At 40.9% G+C, this 17,712-nt stretch overlaps 1 protein-coding gene and 1 long non-coding RNA gene across 2 annotated transcripts; one reads left to right on the top strand and one right to left on the bottom strand.

Moving 5' to 3' along the window:
• Positions 1–706: 706 nt before the first annotated feature.
• Positions 707–13,057, bottom strand: LOC116395716 (chloride anion exchanger-like). The gene is made up of 20 exons (XM_031869793.1): positions 12,456–13,057; positions 10,825–10,964; positions 9,309–9,419; positions 9,023–9,183; positions 8,731–8,895; positions 8,496–8,648; positions 8,217–8,299; positions 7,359–7,506; positions 7,157–7,270; positions 6,363–6,440; positions 6,178–6,273; positions 5,926–6,032; positions 5,779–5,848; positions 5,154–5,246; positions 3,923–4,018; positions 3,056–3,283; positions 2,824–2,878; positions 2,526–2,671; positions 2,357–2,416; positions 707–945 (listed from the first exon to the last, which is right to left on the bottom strand). The coding sequence occupies exons 1-20, from the start codon at positions 12,584–12,586 to the stop codon at positions 919–921; spliced, it is 2,262 nt and encodes a 753-aa protein (XP_031725653.1). The 5' UTR covers positions 12,587–13,057; the 3' UTR covers positions 707–918.
• On the top strand, positions 1,460–3,315 carry LOC116395720 (uncharacterized). The gene is made up of 3 exons (XR_004213543.1): positions 1,460–1,719; positions 2,574–2,683; positions 3,065–3,315. It is a non-coding gene; the product is annotated as an uncharacterized LOC116395720 (long non-coding RNA).
• Positions 13,058–17,712: the final 4,655 nt, after the last annotated feature.

The following is a 17,712-nucleotide window of genomic DNA, read 5'->3' as shown; positions in this document are numbered from 1 at the left end:
CCATCCTCCTTTCTTTGTTGACAAGGAGTTTCATCTCACGGTTAAATCCCAACTCACTAATCCGTTTCTCCTCCTTCAGCCATTGAGTGTTAAAAAAACAAAGCAGGTAAAATAATAATAAACTACACCAAGCAAAATGCAAAAACAAAAATCATAATTTCTTCCATATCTTTCAATTTGAACTCTTACTACTCCAACTAAGCATTGCCTGTTTCCTTAAGTTTAGTTTCACAATAGTCACGTGCTCGCCCACTGACCAATCACAGCACACGCTGCACCTCACTGCAGAGCTGCACCTGCACACTGAGCTGCACGTAATGCTGACGTACTTGTAGGCCAGCTAGCAGGCTCTGGCACGTCAAAGAATACGCCCAACATGTCAAACTAAAGATCTGATTGGTTGAACACTATGACAATCAACGATATCGTCCCCATTCACTTAAAGTGCAAAGGGATGCACGTGAGAGTCTGCAGGCCTCTGCCTCTCTTCTTACCTAGAGACACAGAGGTGAAATCTGATTGGATAAAAGCTCTACTTAAAACAAGCTGCACTGGAAGCAGAGCAACTGAGGAAGACAGTAGCTGTGCAATGAGAAAATAAGATAATGGGGACAATATTATAATACATGTAGTGTATTTATGAACAATTATTAAATTATAAAATAGCTATAACTTTGTGATTCTGTTTAGGCCAGCAGAGAAGGCTTTGAAGGCCCTGACGGCCCACCACTGGTAGATACTGTATATGTAAACTTAGATCAGCAAATGTATAAAAACAGTATCGCGTTATTCGCTACATCAGTGTATTGCAGCCTACAGCATAATCTGTAAAACAATTACTCTTTTTGTCTGTGGGGTTCTTTTGGTCTTTGGTTTTGGTGTTTTCTTTTCAGAAATCCTCGTCTTCTCATTCAGAAGTTAGAACCTGGTTTCTGGATCTGCAGCCTGTGGGTGAAGAAGGCACTCAGAGTTATTGAAGATGTGTTCCATCACAGCTTAAAGTGGCACATTTAGGTCCTGTCCAGTCCAGATATTTTTTTAAACCGAGTTTTTTCCTCTATGTTTTAAAATAAAATTCTGTCCACACAACTTTGGTATTACAAAAGATCTCCGTCCACACAAGAACACAAAAACGACTGTAGGTGGCAATAAAGGCTACGTCAACGATACGTCCTATACCCTATAAGAAGTAAAGCAATAGCTAATTGTTTCTTTTTTTGTACAAACTTGATATTTGGTGCCATGGCGAAAACTAAAATTGACTCGTGTGTGGATGGACGACCAGGTGGAGTTGCTCCTTAGAGTCACTTTGCAATTGTTATGAACCCTCCTTTCCACCAGGGGTCTGTGTCCTGTTTGCTGTCTCTTTTCTATCTTTCAGGATGTTGATCATCAGCTGATGAGCCACACCTGAGCCTGGTGAGGTTCCAGCTTAAAGTCTCTCCACCTGAACATTGAGGGTCTCTTCCTTGGCTGACACGGCTGCTGTTTAGTTTAGTTTGTTTCAGACATATGACTGATTACTGACTCTACTTGTTTGTTTTGTTTAGTTAATGTTGTCCTTCAAATAAATGTGTTTTATTTTGAGCCAGGTTGTAACACAATATAAGGCGATGAAAGCCCAAGAAAACGTTGATTGTGAGTCTGGCTGTATGAAAATATTCTGACATCTCGGCGGCCTTTCAGGAACGGTATCCTGCCAATGAAGACTCTGAAAAGGTGAGGAAGTGGGCATGCGCAACATGGGGGAGATGACATCATCGTTTCCCAAACGCTCATTTTTACATGTCCAAACGGATACAAAGTAACTGTTTAAAAAAAATGAACATCTTAAAATGTGCGTGTGGACGAGAGACCAAATGATTTGTTAAAAAAATCTTTGTGTAGACGGGGACTAAAAGTGGCAATGAACAAGTTTTACATTTTTTTGCTTTAACTAATTGGTATGAATAAAGTGTTGATTGCACCATATAATGGCTAATGATGCCATCAGCATTTAGTTTGGTTCCCTACCAGCTATCGCACAACCAAGGAGGATAGCGCTTCTGTTTTTCCAGTCAGGTACAGGTAGCGCAAACGGCGGTGGAACAACTGGAGTAAATTGTAATATTACGTCCTTGATAAAGTTTGGGGAAGAAGGGGGGCGAGTGTAGTTGAAAACTTGTCTATTGCCACTTTAAAAAGAGAATATGTCTGGGTGTAAAGATGTCCAAGTCTGGTGCATTTTGTAGTTTTTGTCTGTTGATCAAATAGGCTTGTCCCACAAAAATAAACCAAATTAGATTAAACAAAATAAATATAATCAAAATAAATTTTAAAATTGCAAATTGCACGCAGTATAGCATATGATACATACATTTCTGTCTCTGCTCCTCAAGCTGCCTCCAGGGTGATGAACTGTGACCGTTGTTATAATCTGCAGAGCATCATGAAGCGTTTATTATTCTGTGCCCTAAAGGCTCCTCCGTACATTAATATTATTGTATAATGCTTTCTTTCTCTAAGTGAATACGCCCCTTTCTTACCCTGTTAAAGTCCGATTTCTTCTCTGTGGACCCTGGATGTTTCTCCAGGATGTGCAGCATGGCGTCGTGCAGAGTCAGGTAGAACATTGACGACTGAACTTCGTCGTCAAAGAAGCAACAGTCATGCAGTTTCTCCAGGATGTAAGCTACAGCAGGAGGTTAGTCACACTTGGAGCTATACGCATGCTTTTCTTTGAATACATAATTTACACGTTTAAATTTAAATTACTATTTTTTCGTGTATATTGGAAGTGACAAAAGCAACTTTTAACTTTAAATACTGTAGTTTTATACTCACGTTCACAAGCCACAATGTAAACCTCAACTTCGACCCGGATCAGCTCTTTCAGCATCTGTCGAACAATAAACCAAATTAGAATAAATGAAAATAATTATATTGGAGTAAATAATATAATGGATTAAATGAAAATAAACATAATAAAAAAAGATAGAAAATAATAGATTAAAAAAAAGAATAGCCTAATGTGCAAAGTAACTGCTTCTGTTGCTGCCGTGATCGAATGTCTCACCGTTTTCAGTCCCTTCAGAGCGGAGATGTCCAGAAAGGAGACGGCGGCAAAGTCCAGGACCAGGCTGTGGACGTCCACTCTGGGAACAACGATGTTGGAGGGAAGCTCGGCGCTCCAGTCGATCCGGGCCGGAAGGTCCTTGAAGTCAGTGGGCAGGTCCAGCTCCTCCATGTCGCTCTTATCCTCTGACTCCTTGATGGGTTGACCTGAGGTGTTCAGGAAGCCTTTCTGTAATGGAATGAAATACAGTTCGTACACTTTCTCTCTTGTCTTTGATTCACACACAGCCGCGGCACATCTCATTACACGATGGGTGAAAGACAAAGGAGTGCTGCCTGGGACAGTGTTGGCAGCATTGCAACCTTCGACATTCAGGAAGGTTAATCTACTTCCAACTTCGGGACAAATAGGATTACTTTATTATTTTACCCAAACATGAGGGGGGGAGGGGGATTATACTTATTGAGGTATATAACTGTACTTTGAAATATTCTACTATAGACTCAGCTTTTATACTCCAACAGATGCAATCATAACCTGCATGTTGTAAACGCGGTGTGACTATCGTAAACCAAACAACAAACCGTCTGCACAACACATCGTATCAGGTTCACACATTTACTAGTATCTGAGATAAGTGGAGGTGAACTTTGCCCCATCTGCTGAGCAAATGCTATCGCTCTCCAAATCTTTTAAACTAAAGAGTTTCGGCATCAATATGTTAATGCATATATATATTTCTTGTTTTTCTACACTGCTGATTTGAATTGATGTCAAACCAGAACAGGAAGGGACAACAACAACAGCATGAAGAAGAGTGAAAGTGTTTTGCTGTTGTCACTGAACAAGGTCAAAGTCATTACTCACTGATGTCCACTGAAGGTCTCCCTTATTTAGAAGTCTCCGGATCATCCTCAGTGCTTTGTTCCTCTTTCTCAACACTCTGAGCGGGTTAAATCCAACCTGGGAACACATTGGTGTGAATGAGATTGTGTGTTGCAAACTGACTTGTCTAAGTTCAGCATTTTGGACATTAGTTGTTATTTGTGACATTTCTTTTTATCACATCAGTCAGTTAATATTAATAATAACTTTATTTATACAGCCCCTCTAAAAACAGTTTACAAAGTGCTTTGACAGATAAAGCAAGGCAACACAAAGCAATAAAACGGAAAGCTCAACAGTGAGGCCCAACAAAGCAAGACCAACTAAGATAAGAGTTGAACCCTGATAACAGTACAATAGATGAAACAAAGAACAGAACAATCAATACAAACTAAGAAATAAATAAATACTTATAAAAATATTTTGTGCCATCCAACAGTTGATATCACTAAGGCAGTCTAAAACAGCAGCTAGGCTTCTCGGGTCACCGGGTCTCAAGGGAAGGAATATCTGTGTGTCGTCTGCGTAGCGATGAAAAGAGACATTGTGACGTTGGATGATTTGACCAAGTGGGAGCATGTATATGGAAAATCAAATTTGACCTAAAATTGAGCCTTGCCGTTCACCACAGGTAATGTAAGATGTAGAGGACGAGAAATGACCTATTGTGACTGAATAGCTTCTATCTGAAAGGTCAGAATAAAACCAACTCAGTGCAGTGATACCAACCCAGGCTTTAAGATGGTTGATTCAAATGGTTACTGTGTCAAAGGCTGCACTTGGGTCTAAAGGAATTCAAATCGAGCACTCCACCTGTCGGCTTCATTGGATTGAAGCTCCTAAACCGTTTGCTGAAATGAAGTTTGAGAAGAAGCAAGTTTTTCCTTCTTTAACTGCTTTTGCTAAATCTCTATTGAATCTTTCCAAATCTCATAAAATGTTTTTTTCCTTTCCCCTACAGTCTCTCTTTAATTCTTGGGTGGATTTCTTTAGTCAGGGCTGGGTGTTCTATTTGACTTTTAGTCTTTCAAGGGGGCAACAGAGTCCAGGACACTCTGACGGGTGTGATTAAAAAGGGAGACCAGCTCCTCTAAGTTAAAATGAAGATTAAAGGCCCTTTAAAAAGTAATGATAAAAAGCTTAGAAAACTTGCTTGCAGACATAGAGTTAAAACCACATTTAAAAAAAGTTCAGTTGTCGCTTTTGTACTCACAGCTTCCACCACCTTGCTCCTGAAGAACTCAATGTTGGCAAAGAAGATTGGTGATGGTATCCTGAAGATCTTCACTCCCTCAGGCTCATATATCTGGAGAGAGTAATGACCATTATACCCAAACCTAAACTCTCTTGACTTTAAAATGCACAGGGATGATTCTTATCAACTCTCTGGTTCCCAGAAAAACTACAAGACATTTGTATGACATCCCTCCTCTTGCTCATTCCAAATGAATGAAAAAAATGAATGAAATAAAAATGTAAAAACCCTCTAAATCCTACACTCTGATATTTGTCCAATAAATATGTAGCTAGAACCAGTAGCTGGCTAGCTTAGCTTTGCACAAAGACCGGATACAATATTAAGAAAAAGTTCATCAGACTGTAAAACAAACAAAAACCCTACTAGCTCCTCTGAAGCTCACTAATGAACACATAATAAATCTTGTATTTTAGCTAACTAACATAGCCTTATATGTTGCCGGTATGGAAATGGTATCATTTTTCTCATCTAACTCTCTCCCAGAAAGCGAATAAGCATACTAAAATGTTAAACTATTCCTTAAACAGTACTTACAGAAGACACCTGATATGACAGAACACACACACACACACACACTTACATCAACATAATCTTTTCTGTCTTTGTAGATATCAGTTCCTTTGATGTTGGCCAGCACACTGCAGCGAGGGCTGGGGAAAAAAAGAAGAAAAGATATCAACTGCTCAGGAAACAGTTCACACATTCCATTTATCAAGTAGATACTTACAACTGAGCCCTGAGGACCACACTGATCAGCTCCACACCGAGGCCTGCAGCCAATCCCAGGTCCAGCCCCAGCAAAATGGCTGCAATACAGGTAGCCAGCCACACCACCTGGATGTAGATGATGGTAACAAATGGCAATATAGCATCTTTTTGTTTTTATTCTCGGTAGCACAAAAATACTATAATAAACATTCAAATGCAAAGATGTTTGGCTTTTAAAACTATCTTTGTGAGTCAGTGTGTGAGAACGTACACAGTCTGGCTTGTCCCTCCTCCACAGGTACGGGATGTCTCTGACCTGCATCAACATGCCCTTCAGGTTGACGATGACCACAGCACCCAGCACAGACTGGTACAATAAGGGGTCAAAGATCAGATTTCAGCCAGTCCAGAATCCGAAGACTCCACTTGCATGTTGGTAGAAGATCTGAGATTTACCTTTGGGAGCGGCTCCAATAGGAATCCAATGGCCAGTGTGACGATCATCACTATGAGAGCTGACAGTAAACCAGCCACCTGAAAAAGGACAGAGCAGGTCTGTGAAACTACAGATACTTGGTTCCCTGTGCTGCAACATGTTGGTCCCAGTTTGTTATATCTCAAAATAAAAGTCTCTTTTATTTCACCGTCCTGTTATAAACACATGAGATTATTAGTCGAGTATCATACCCCCCCCCGCCCAAACACTAGAGGTCATAATAATAATAATAATAATTATATAGTCCGGTTATGTAAAATCTATTTTAGCAAAAGAAAGTTCTCATAGAGTGTTAGGGATGACGTGTTTTTGTAGGCCAACCCATAAATTAGCATCGCGCTGGTTCCTGTTTACAGTCTTTGTGCTAAGCTAAGCTAATCAGCTGCTAGTTCTAGCTAACGTGACATATCTAACATGGGAGTGGTATCCATCTTCTCACTGCCTATCTATTCTACTATGTACTGTACGTGAGTAAATGTACTATAGATACATTCTATGCTGGTAATGCAATAAAACTTAAACTTGGCTCAAACTCACTGGATTTTGTCTCAGATCTAAATAAAACTTGTCTGGGGGAAGATGTTTTTGGTTTGTGTTCGGGGTTGATAGGGTTAACATCGTTTGTGCACAGGCCTACAGTTATCGCCAGCCAAAGGGTAAAAGTTGCGATTAGGGTCAAGGGTCAACAGTGAGGTTGGGGTCAGGATAAATTAAGGTTTAGATTAAGGTAAATAAGCATTTGGAGGTAGTTTACCTGAGTCTTACCACCTGTGCTCTCCTGCACTGCGCTCCTGGAGAGGGCTGTACTCGCAGCAAAAGACTTGAAGGAAGCTCCAAAGATGTTGCTGGCTCCAAAAGCTATCAGCTCCTACAGAAAACCAGACTTTTCATTTCAATCCTGATTTAACATTTTTACTTTACGCTCTTACGTGGCAGATTTTAGCGTTATCGCATACCTGGTTTCCGTCTATGGTGTAATCGTGTTTCACAGAATAGACTTTTGCCACGGAGAAGGCAACAGCGAAACCCACTATGGCCATGGGAAACGCCTCCACTGCTGTCTCCTGGAAGATGTGCAGGTTTGGTGCCATTGGAGGCTCGTACCTGAGAACAGATGTAAGTCTGTTGTGCTAAAATGTTTCTGTAGTAGTCAACAAAAAACAATTTCAATTCCACCTCAGATAACAAAGTTCACACACGTGTCACACCAATACTGATACATGTCTATTGCTGTTTTTTTACACCCTCATTATCTTTGCACTGTGAGTGTCATGGTCCATGAATAAGTCGGCTCTGACAGATAGTGAGAGACCCAGAAACAAATGTGTTTCTAAATGTTTTCCTGAAGCAGTTGCATTGAGCCCTAACGGCTGTTTGAGAGAGAATTTTTCATGTATCTCTCAAGTAAAATGAATAGGGAACTGAGATGCTTAAAAACACAGTAACTAACTTCTAGTAGTTAGTTTTTTTATTATTTGTCTAGATTTTGAAATTGCAGTACAAAAGCCTGAAATTTATCCCTGCACCTGGAGCATCAGTTAAAAAAATTACGTTTTAAAACCTGAAATGTAATTTTTCTATGTGTGTCATTGACATGGCTGCAGCTGCGGCACCACAAATATAAAAAGTGAAAAAAGTTTGATATCATTTGGCATGATGGATAACAGCAGGAGCACCGATGGCAAGTTCAACATTTCGGTCTGGGTCTAGTCCTATTGTCTAGAGGGTGCTAGGCCTTCAAGCTTAATTATCCCTGATGGCATTGCTATGCACATAACATACAAAATCCCTCGCTTTTAGCTGAAATGTCTCACCCTTTTGGAATATGGCCGACAACATCAATGCCGTATCTTGTCTTGAAGTCAAACGCGTATGAAACTCCACATGCAATGACAGTCTGGAGGAGAGAAGACACGAGTCGTCAGGGCCCGACCCATTGGATTCATGGCAAAATGAGAGATCTTCATTAACTCCCGCTGATGTGAGCTGTTTCCTTGAACTGACATGAACGCGTGTCATAAATGATCTCATCCGATTAATGATTGTTACAGACGGCACTCTTCAGGCTATTGAGAAATATCAGTGTAGCTCACCATGATAACCTCTATGGGGATGGGCACCGGCAGCTTGGATTTGAATCGGTCGTTCAGCTCCTTCACGACGAACACCACCACCATGATCACCAGGGAGATCACCACGTCGCACATGTTGGTGGAGGTGATCGTATTGAAGATGATCTCCAGGGTCTGAAAGACACCCAAAAAAACTAAAAGTCTAACAGATGAATGCAGACAGTGATGAACAGCGAGGAGGCTGCTCCATACTCACATATACAAGCGAGAGTGGACCACTGATGCCTGGGACGGTCAGCCCTAACACAAACTTGAGCTGGGACACCAGTATGTGGACCGCAGCTGCCGTGGTGAAGCCGGACACCAGAGTGTCGGACAGGTACATGACAACGAAGCCCACCTGCAGAACGCCCATCCCCAGCTGGAGGAGACAGAGAGGTGGGGGGGGATGATGTGGTGGTATATGAAAAAAACATTATGACTTCAGTGGTCAGAGGGTTTACAATGGATCTGGGAGGAGACTCAGACCCAGATAAAGTGTGTTTCACCTGCATGATACCGGCGAGGAAGCTCACAGAAGAAGCCACCAAGACTCTCTGTTCATCTCTGGTGAGGCCTTCAAAGCCTGTGATGTTGAGGGGCGGACCCTCATCCGGGACCATCCTGGTGACCACCGAGCCGATCATCAGACACAAGACTGGGAACGGACCTGTGGAGGGAGGGAGAGAGAGAGAGAGAGAGAGAATAGCAGATTAGCAGAGCTGTAGCCTTTAGAGAGCACCTATGGCCGGGAATACACGCACACACACGCACACACACACATAGTGGCCTTACCCACTGAGATGTGTCGGGAGGTGCCCAGGAAAAAGTAAACGATGACAGGGAAGAAGGCGGAGAAGAGTCCGTACCAGGGAGGCAGAGAGGCCAGCAGACAGTAGGCCAGACCTGGAACACAAAGATATGCACATAGAACACACATTCACTTGACGTCGCTGACCGTTGCTAGCTACGGTTTCCATATCACCCGCACTTATAGTTTCAGTACCTACAAAACTAAGGTGAAAATTAAAACGAACAAAGGTTGATCTCTTTCAAATATATCGCCCCTGTAAAAATAGAATGTTTCAGATTTTTGCTTTTGGTTATGTGTGTAGTGAAGAAGATATAATTTAAAAATGTATGTTGGAAGATGTGAAAGAAATATATCATGTATACACAGTACATTTATAGAAGAAGTTTATTAGTATTATCACATTTTATGAATATTAATAAAGCACCTATTGTAAAATAAATTACTATTAAAATGAATAATAATAAATGCTAAATAACCTTAACCTGAACTAAAGGTAATTGGCTACAGGCTATATATAAATATAGTAAGTCAGTAGTATACTACTGACTTACTATGTTTATATATATATAGATATATATATAAAAACAAATAAAAGCTTTGTTTGTGTAATAAGCTAACCAGAGAGGTGGTTATCATATATTATAAGATTAGACACAAGAGTAAATGATAAAATAGTTCCGATAAGGAGGGAAATCAAAATAATGTAGGCTGAAGCCAAACAATTTCAAAGATTTTTTAAACACATATACAATATAAAAATGTTACCATATATTCTTTTAATTACCTTTCATTTTTATAAGGTGACATTTACAGCTGCTGATTCTGTGCAGAAGTAAAAAGAAAAAAAGAATTGTCCTCTTCTATTAAAACAAGTTGACCCCCATGAATGATGTGGGAGGCAAATCAGTAACAAGATTCTACAGATCTCCCCTCCCTTGGAATGTTCACACACATAGAGTTTTTGGTTTTTTTCTTCTACCGATACCAACGCTATGCGATTGAAGATGCATTTGTCTCCTCCCTTTGGTTAGGTCATGCAGTGAGAATGAGGCCCTCTGATAAAAAAAACCTTTCATCTTCATTTCTCTATCAGGCCGGTCGGCGTGTGTTTCCAGCATAACGTGCATAATTTCTCTGCTCTCCTTCCAATGTGGAAGGACCGCTGACATCACAGTCCTTGTCACTGTTAACTACTGGTCTGTGGACGGCTGCAGAGATATGATGTGCCAATAATTTGGGACTTTTAGACACTGTGCAGAGATGCATCACCCATCCAGGTTGTGTCAAAATGTGATTACTGGTATCAGATTTATATATATTAGATATAGACTCAGGTATTGTCCAGTGTGACTTTCTACCTGTTGTTTTCCATATATGCCACTGATGTGAGAATAGAGAATTGTATTTGAGCTGTTAAGATATGTTTGAAGGACTTAAATCTTCACTTTGCACTCAGACGCTTTGAAGTGAAACACTTTGCAGGCAGCGAACGCTCACCTTGCAGGACAGCCACCAGTCCGGTGCTGACGCCGGACACGATGTCACTGAGCAGCCACTCTTTGATCCGGTAGATCTTTATCCAGCCAATGACCGGCAGGAGAGACAGAGCCGCGTTCTTGGCTCGTTTGGCGTCACATCTGTGCAACGGCACAATAGCAGAAAGAAATAGAAAATCCATGTTAAATAGATAGTGGGTTGAACACTCACTGCCTCTACAGCTCCAGGTTTGTCCACCTGCTGAAATCTTTGACAAAAACAGACTGAAGATCTTCAATAAAGAGAACGGGGTCAGATGGGCCACTTTTCAAACTTTTTCTGCGACTATGACAAACTAAAGAAATACATTGTTAGCATACTTACCTTACTGGACAACTTCTCTCAAGAATCTCACAAGTAATTAAAAATTTTCCCAAACCTTGAGCGTGAAACCTCTAGCAAGGTTTCACGCTCCTCGTCCTTGTCTCTAGGAGTTTAGAATGAGGACCAAAAGTGAGTACAGGTGATCAACAATGTGCTGGATCCGTTTGGTTCTTCACTTTACAAAAATAAATAACATCTCTTATGTGTTATATACATACTTATGCATTGTGCTGTGCTAGTCATTTTTCTATTAAAGTAAGTGGAGCTTTGATTTTACTTCTCACATCAACCATCGTAATTTGACCTTAAGTTAAACAGTTGAAATTGAGCCAAAAGTTAAAGTAAACGTAGGTTTTAATACTGTGTGTAAAGTAGAAGAAGTACCACTCAAGAACCAAGAACAGACTGATTCAGGGGTCTCAAACTCAAGGCCCGCGGCCCGAATCCGGCCCGCCACGTCATTTTATGTGGCCCGCGAATCCGCCAGCAAAAAAAAACAATTTAAAGTTAGACTTGATAATAAAAATATCCCCATAGTCGAAATTATGAGATAGAAAGTCGAAGTTATGAGATAGAAAGTCATAATTATGATAGAAAGTCATAATTATGATAGAAAGTCAAAATTATGAGATACTTAAACACACAGTCATAAGCAGCTCTTTGGCTGGTTACTGTACATTTGACATGGAAATGTATTGTGAGTACATTGAAGACTACTTTAAACGTGGCTTTACAACACATGAAATACTTCAGTATTACTTCAGTAATACTTCAGATTGTGCAAACGCACCCTTGAAAGGATTTTAAGCATTGAACAAAGTTATTGTAATAACTTGTTTGATATTTGTCTTTGCTATTTTCTTTAATAGTTTGATCATTGATAGAGTAATGTGGGTTTCTTAACTCTAAATTAAAAGGATTTAAGTTATAATAACAGAAATGTGCTTAAATATATTTTTCCATTTATATAACTGCATGTACAATATTTTTACATTTGAATAAACAATAATCAAATGCAGAGACAGCTATTTACCAATATGTTAGGAGTAGTTACATTTACACCGTCTTACATTTACAACCGGCCCTTTGTGGGTAACTGTGATGCTGATGTGGCCCAGAGTGAAAATTAGTTTGACACCCCTGGATTAAACCCTTTAACTTCTCCCACTTCTCCTGTTAAATTCATCATCTTAAACTCCATAAAGGCAAGACTTCAAGTGTTAAATTGTGCAGCGATGACAAATCAAAAAGCATTGCACGCCCCTTACGTGAAGTACTGCTTGAAGTGGTCCATCATGGTCTTGCGGTGCCTGTAGACCATCTCGTGGTGCTCTGCGAAGGACTCCTCCGAGTACAGTGGCCTGGCCACCACGTACTGCTGAGCTCCCCGTCGTATCATCTCGCCTCTGCTTCCCTCTGAGCACCGCTGCTTCCCTCTATGTGGCTCTGAGATCCAATAATCACATTAGGGTTAGGAAGATCGTCCTGTGTTGCCTTTGAACATCACTTACTTAACAACGTTAACAGAAAACAACAAAGGTCCAGGCTCCTCAAATGGAGGCAGGGCACATGAGCCAGGTCGGGACCTGCACCGTCCTGTGGGAAGGGTGGTGGGTGGTGGGGGTGGGTGTCAGGCTCTGTTTCAGCTCTAGAAACAAGAGCACTGGATCCGCCGAGATCAACCGGAGCCCGAAGTACACCAGCACCTCTGGAATTCCGGCTCCTTTTAAAGATCCTCTGATTTCAAGGATTTTGTAGCATTTTTCTTTCTACAAGTACAGCAGTATGTCCCACATACATGACGGTGTCCTAAACTGTCTCCAATGCAGACTCTCCACTCCTCTATTCGTCCTCCTGCCGCTCCAGGAGATCAACTGGGACCTCTGACAGCTTAGCCATCAATAAATGCCACCTCTGCCGCTTATCACAACTGTAATTATTAACAGCAATTATGATGAAGTCCCCGTTTCGCGCAGTGACTGGATGCCTGGCTTATCCTTGACCATTGTTCTCACTGATATCTGTAACCTGCAACTTTCAGTGGAGACTTTCCGCCCACGAAGAGCATTAGGAAGATATTGTACCGATGGGCAGGATAGGGAGGATGTGGACAGGGACAGGATCAGGACAGGACAGGGCAGGTCATTGTTATGAAGTGGAAATCAAGTAGCTTTTTAGGATGGAAACACTGCTAAAGGTCGGCTGAGGCGCTCTTGCACCTCAAGGGTAAAAATAGTCCGCAGCAGCCGAGGTTGTTTGAGGAAAAAAGAAATCCAAGAGTTGTATTCCAAGATTCATATATCCAGGGTGTGATAAGACACACTGATACCCTGATGATCAGATTCTCCCCATGAACGTTAAATGCATCACATGTCAATCCGTGAGTCCTCTTAAAACCGGACCGACCTTTTAGGTTTTTGCTTTTTGAATGGAAAAAAGGGAAAGTCTTCCTTCAAGTTCAAGGCAAAACTGACCCAACTAATTAACTAGAGAGCAGAAACTGTGTGTGTGTGTAGGGGGGGGGGTTTCAGTGCAGTCTTATCGAAGTGTCTACCCAGAATAAAGTGGAAGTAATGCCTGTACATGTTGTTTGTCCAGGATCAAGCACAGTTCAGGCCGGGTGCATGGGAGATGTGCGAACACATGTGTATATTTGTGCCCATGTGTGTATTTTCGACTGTGGATGGGTGCTTTGTTTTCTTACTCATTGAAACAGTAACCCCTGGGTAAAACCCACAGCACATACAAATGACTATAATAAACCGGTGTGATCTGATTCCAGGCTTTGATCGGGTGGTTTCAGCCAGCCTTTGTTCTATTGCACCACACTCAGTGATGGATGACAGCGCAACGATTGATATCTATTGGAACGCTGCTCAATGATCTGCTGTAGATTACACCAAGGTCAGCCACTTTCCACTTGGCATGAATTTATTATTTCCATTGATTAAATAAGAGACTGAAGGAAAAAATGTGTGCGTGGTGGACCGTGTGGGCATGTGCATTCACTGTGTGCCAAATTAGTAAACTTAAAATGTTAACAACACATATAAATATCTTTCAAATTCAGATTTGAGCTCAGTGGCGGCTGGTGGAAAATGTTCTAGGTAGGGCCATCCTATCAATTTCAGCAAACATCCCAGTATGATTTAATGCAAAAGAATTAAAGTATCAAACACGCATTGCTACTTTGCAGTTAAATATTTAACATTTATTCCAACACGAAAAAAAGCAGTAAATAACACTTATATAATATAATATAACATGTGTATTTATTGAGATGCCCTATGGACCTTGTTATAGGAGGTAAAGATCAGGAGAAGTAAACATGAAGTGTAAATATGAATACTGATGTTAAATTAAGCTATGATGAGTTTTCACTGTTAATTTACCATCTCAGTTACATGTTGATGTCTCCATGACCAAGTTAAGCAGATGAGACTGAGGACAACTATGTAGAAGAAAAGATGTTCACTTTGCCTAATATGTAGCTTGACAGAGTTCTCCATGTGTGCCCTGGTGTTCTCATGTTTCCTTACCTCCTCATCCCTCACTCCTGTAACTGTCCGTGCTGGATCTGTCCCCGTTGTTTTAAAAAGCTAAATAAGTTATTAGCATGACGTCATCCAGCTACCCAAACCTGTCTGGTGTACAGCTACAGAAGCTTCGCATTTACTGCTTCCCTTTCCCTTTCCAAAATCTTTTTGGCCCCACACTGAATCTATTTGAGGGCGCTGATTGGCTAAATTGTATGTCACTCATTTATATCTTTAATCAGCAATTGGCTAAACTGCTTCATAGACCCGCCTCTTATGGGCCAAAACGATTTGGCCCCCTAGCTGTGCGTTCTGAGACGTGTTGTGCACACAGGCGGAGAGGACGAGCAGGAAAAGCATATATTTTGCGCAGATATCATATTTTACACATATTACTGGGTACATTCCATAGGTCAAAAACACAAATATTGACAATTTGTATAATTTATGATTATTATAATTTTTTTTTTTGTGTGGCTCAAGGTGGGGCCAGGCCCCATGGCCCTCTATTGGCCAGCCGCCACTGCTTGAGCTACTTGAGCTTTGTTTGACCCAGCAGCAGCAGTGAAAGCGGTGTACCTCAAAGAGAAGTGAGGCCCTGTTCTCAGAACTGTCAGCACACTGGAGTTTGCAGGCCTGATGTAACAACTCAATTTGTGCATTTGTGGATCATCAAATAGTATTTACCCTGTGCATGTGAGCCATATTCCTTTCTTATCAGACAGGACAGAATGTACTCTCACTACAAACAACTGCCAAACAGAAAATTTCAGAGGACAAGAACAACTTGCAACTTCAGCACACAGAGTGTCCTGGACTGTCCTGCTGACGTGAGCAGTATGTGGCAGACTGAGAAAAACATACACTGTCTAATTGTCTACTGCTACTATTTGAGAATGAAAGCGAGGCATTTGGGACTTGTTGTCCAACAGGGAAAGACAGAGAAAACGGAAGAGACAGAAACATTTGACAAGCCCAAAGTGGCACTAGTTTTTAGACGTGGAGTTCAGTTTGTCATGGAGAGTACTACACAATCTGTGAAAACAGTTAGTTTAAACAGCATAGTATCGTCTGTAGCTCTGGAGGAGTTTTCTTAAGTCTGAGAAAATAACCCTGATGATGTCATCAGAGTGTTCTCTGCTTGGGCTTGGAGATGACACATTTTTAATAGAAAAACGCTCTTCACAAACTGAGGCGCGGAGTTTGAAAGACGTGGGCTTTTACCAAACAGGGGAATTCTTAATGAATGCACTTTTGAGTTGCATTGTGGGAAATGAAGGATCCAATGTTTTTGGAGCTTACAGGGACTAAAAGTCAAGATCTCTTTTTTATTTTTTTTGCAAGTCTCATAACATTTTGCAAGTTTGAAACTAAATTCCTGGAGTGCCTCTTTATAATATTGTTGTATAAAGAGTATACTCGTCAAAAACAAAAAAATTGGCTACATAACTTTTATGCTCTATACTGAGAACCAAAGTGCACATTTCATATACCACCAATGGAAGTGAAATGAAAGCTGTAAAGCATAAAAGCTCTTCATAAAGGAAGTTTTTAACATTATGAAGCAGTAAAGGGAGTGCACCTTTTACCTCGTCATTCCTGATTTAAATGGAATACCACTGTGAACAAGCATCGTCATTTGATCATGGCATTATCATTAGCTAGTAATAAATATACGAGTGTAATATTATATTGTATTCTAACCCCTTAACAAAGTAGTAGAAATACAGCTTAGTTTTACAATAGTGTTAGTTTAGGTCATAAAAATAGAGGAGTAAAACGGAAATTCATATTCAAATCCACGTAAGAGGGTGGTCAGAGCGGCGGCCATTTTTATATGCATCATTGCCATTGCGACCGTTGTAGCGGGCTAACTTATACTTAACTGTATAAACTAAACCATCTTATGGCAAGTCACAGACTCACTGAGGTGAGGTTTTGCAGTAACGACTACAACGAGCGGTTGAGTAGTAACGTTACGAAGCGCAGAGAGCCTGAGTAAATGAATAACATGTAACAAATAAATGCTTCACCAAAACAGTCTTGTCACAGCAATAGAAAGCACATTGCTATTGCCAGAAGACTTTGTTGGTATCATTCTCCTGTAACCAGTGTAGCATTAAAGCATGGTGGAATTAGCAAGCTAGCTAATTAGCTGGCTGGTGGCCAGTGGCAGAGCTGGGTCCAACGCTCCCTCTGCCTCACACCCCGTGACTCCGTGTATCCTAGTCCGGAGTTGCGTCCGCTCTCTTCCTGAGATCACAGTTTGCAAAGGGATCTCACAGAAATACGTGAAATGACCTCGACTTCTTAACAGTGTATTACATGCTAGTGATGCGTAATGTGTTAAAAAGAGTGTTAAGGAAAAGATCACATGGAAATACAGGATGCTGTAAAACATCAGCTATCTGAGTATTAACAACACCTATCGCTCCATTGTACACTGCTTTCTACTGAGAGGAGGGTAGGAAGTTCACTCACACATACAGTTTTGATTAGACAGATAGAAATGTTGAGAGAAATATACAGTTAAGATTCCCAAATAATGACCCACGATACATATTTGACTAAAAAAAATACAGTCAGGAAATGAATCAATGATAATTGTTCCTTTAAGTGGCGGCTGGCCAATAGAGGACCATGGGGCCTGGCCCCACCTTGAGCCACACAAAAAAAAAAAAAAAATTATAATAATCATAAATTATACAAATTGTCAATATTTGTGTTTTTGAACTATGGAATGTACCCAGTAATATGTGTAAAATACGATATCTGAGCAAAATATATGCTTTTCCTGCTCGTCCTCTCCGCCTGTGTGCACAACACGTCTCAGAACGCGCAGCTAGGGGGGCCAAATCGTTTTGGCCCATAAGAGGCGGGTCTATGAAGCAGTTTAGCCAATTGCTGATTAAAGATATAAATGAGGGACATACAATTTAGCCAATCAGCGTCCTCAAATACATTCAGTGTGGGGCCAAAAAGATTTTGC

The sequence above is a fragment of the Anarrhichthys ocellatus genome, unplaced genomic scaffold (genome assembly GCF_004355925.1).
Source record: "Anarrhichthys ocellatus isolate YVR2014 unplaced genomic scaffold, GSC_Weel_1.0 scaffold49, whole genome shotgun sequence".
NCBI lineage: Eukaryota > Metazoa > Chordata > Actinopteri > Perciformes > Anarhichadidae > Anarrhichthys > Anarrhichthys ocellatus.
This window is presented reverse-complemented; position numbering and strand designations above follow the sequence as displayed.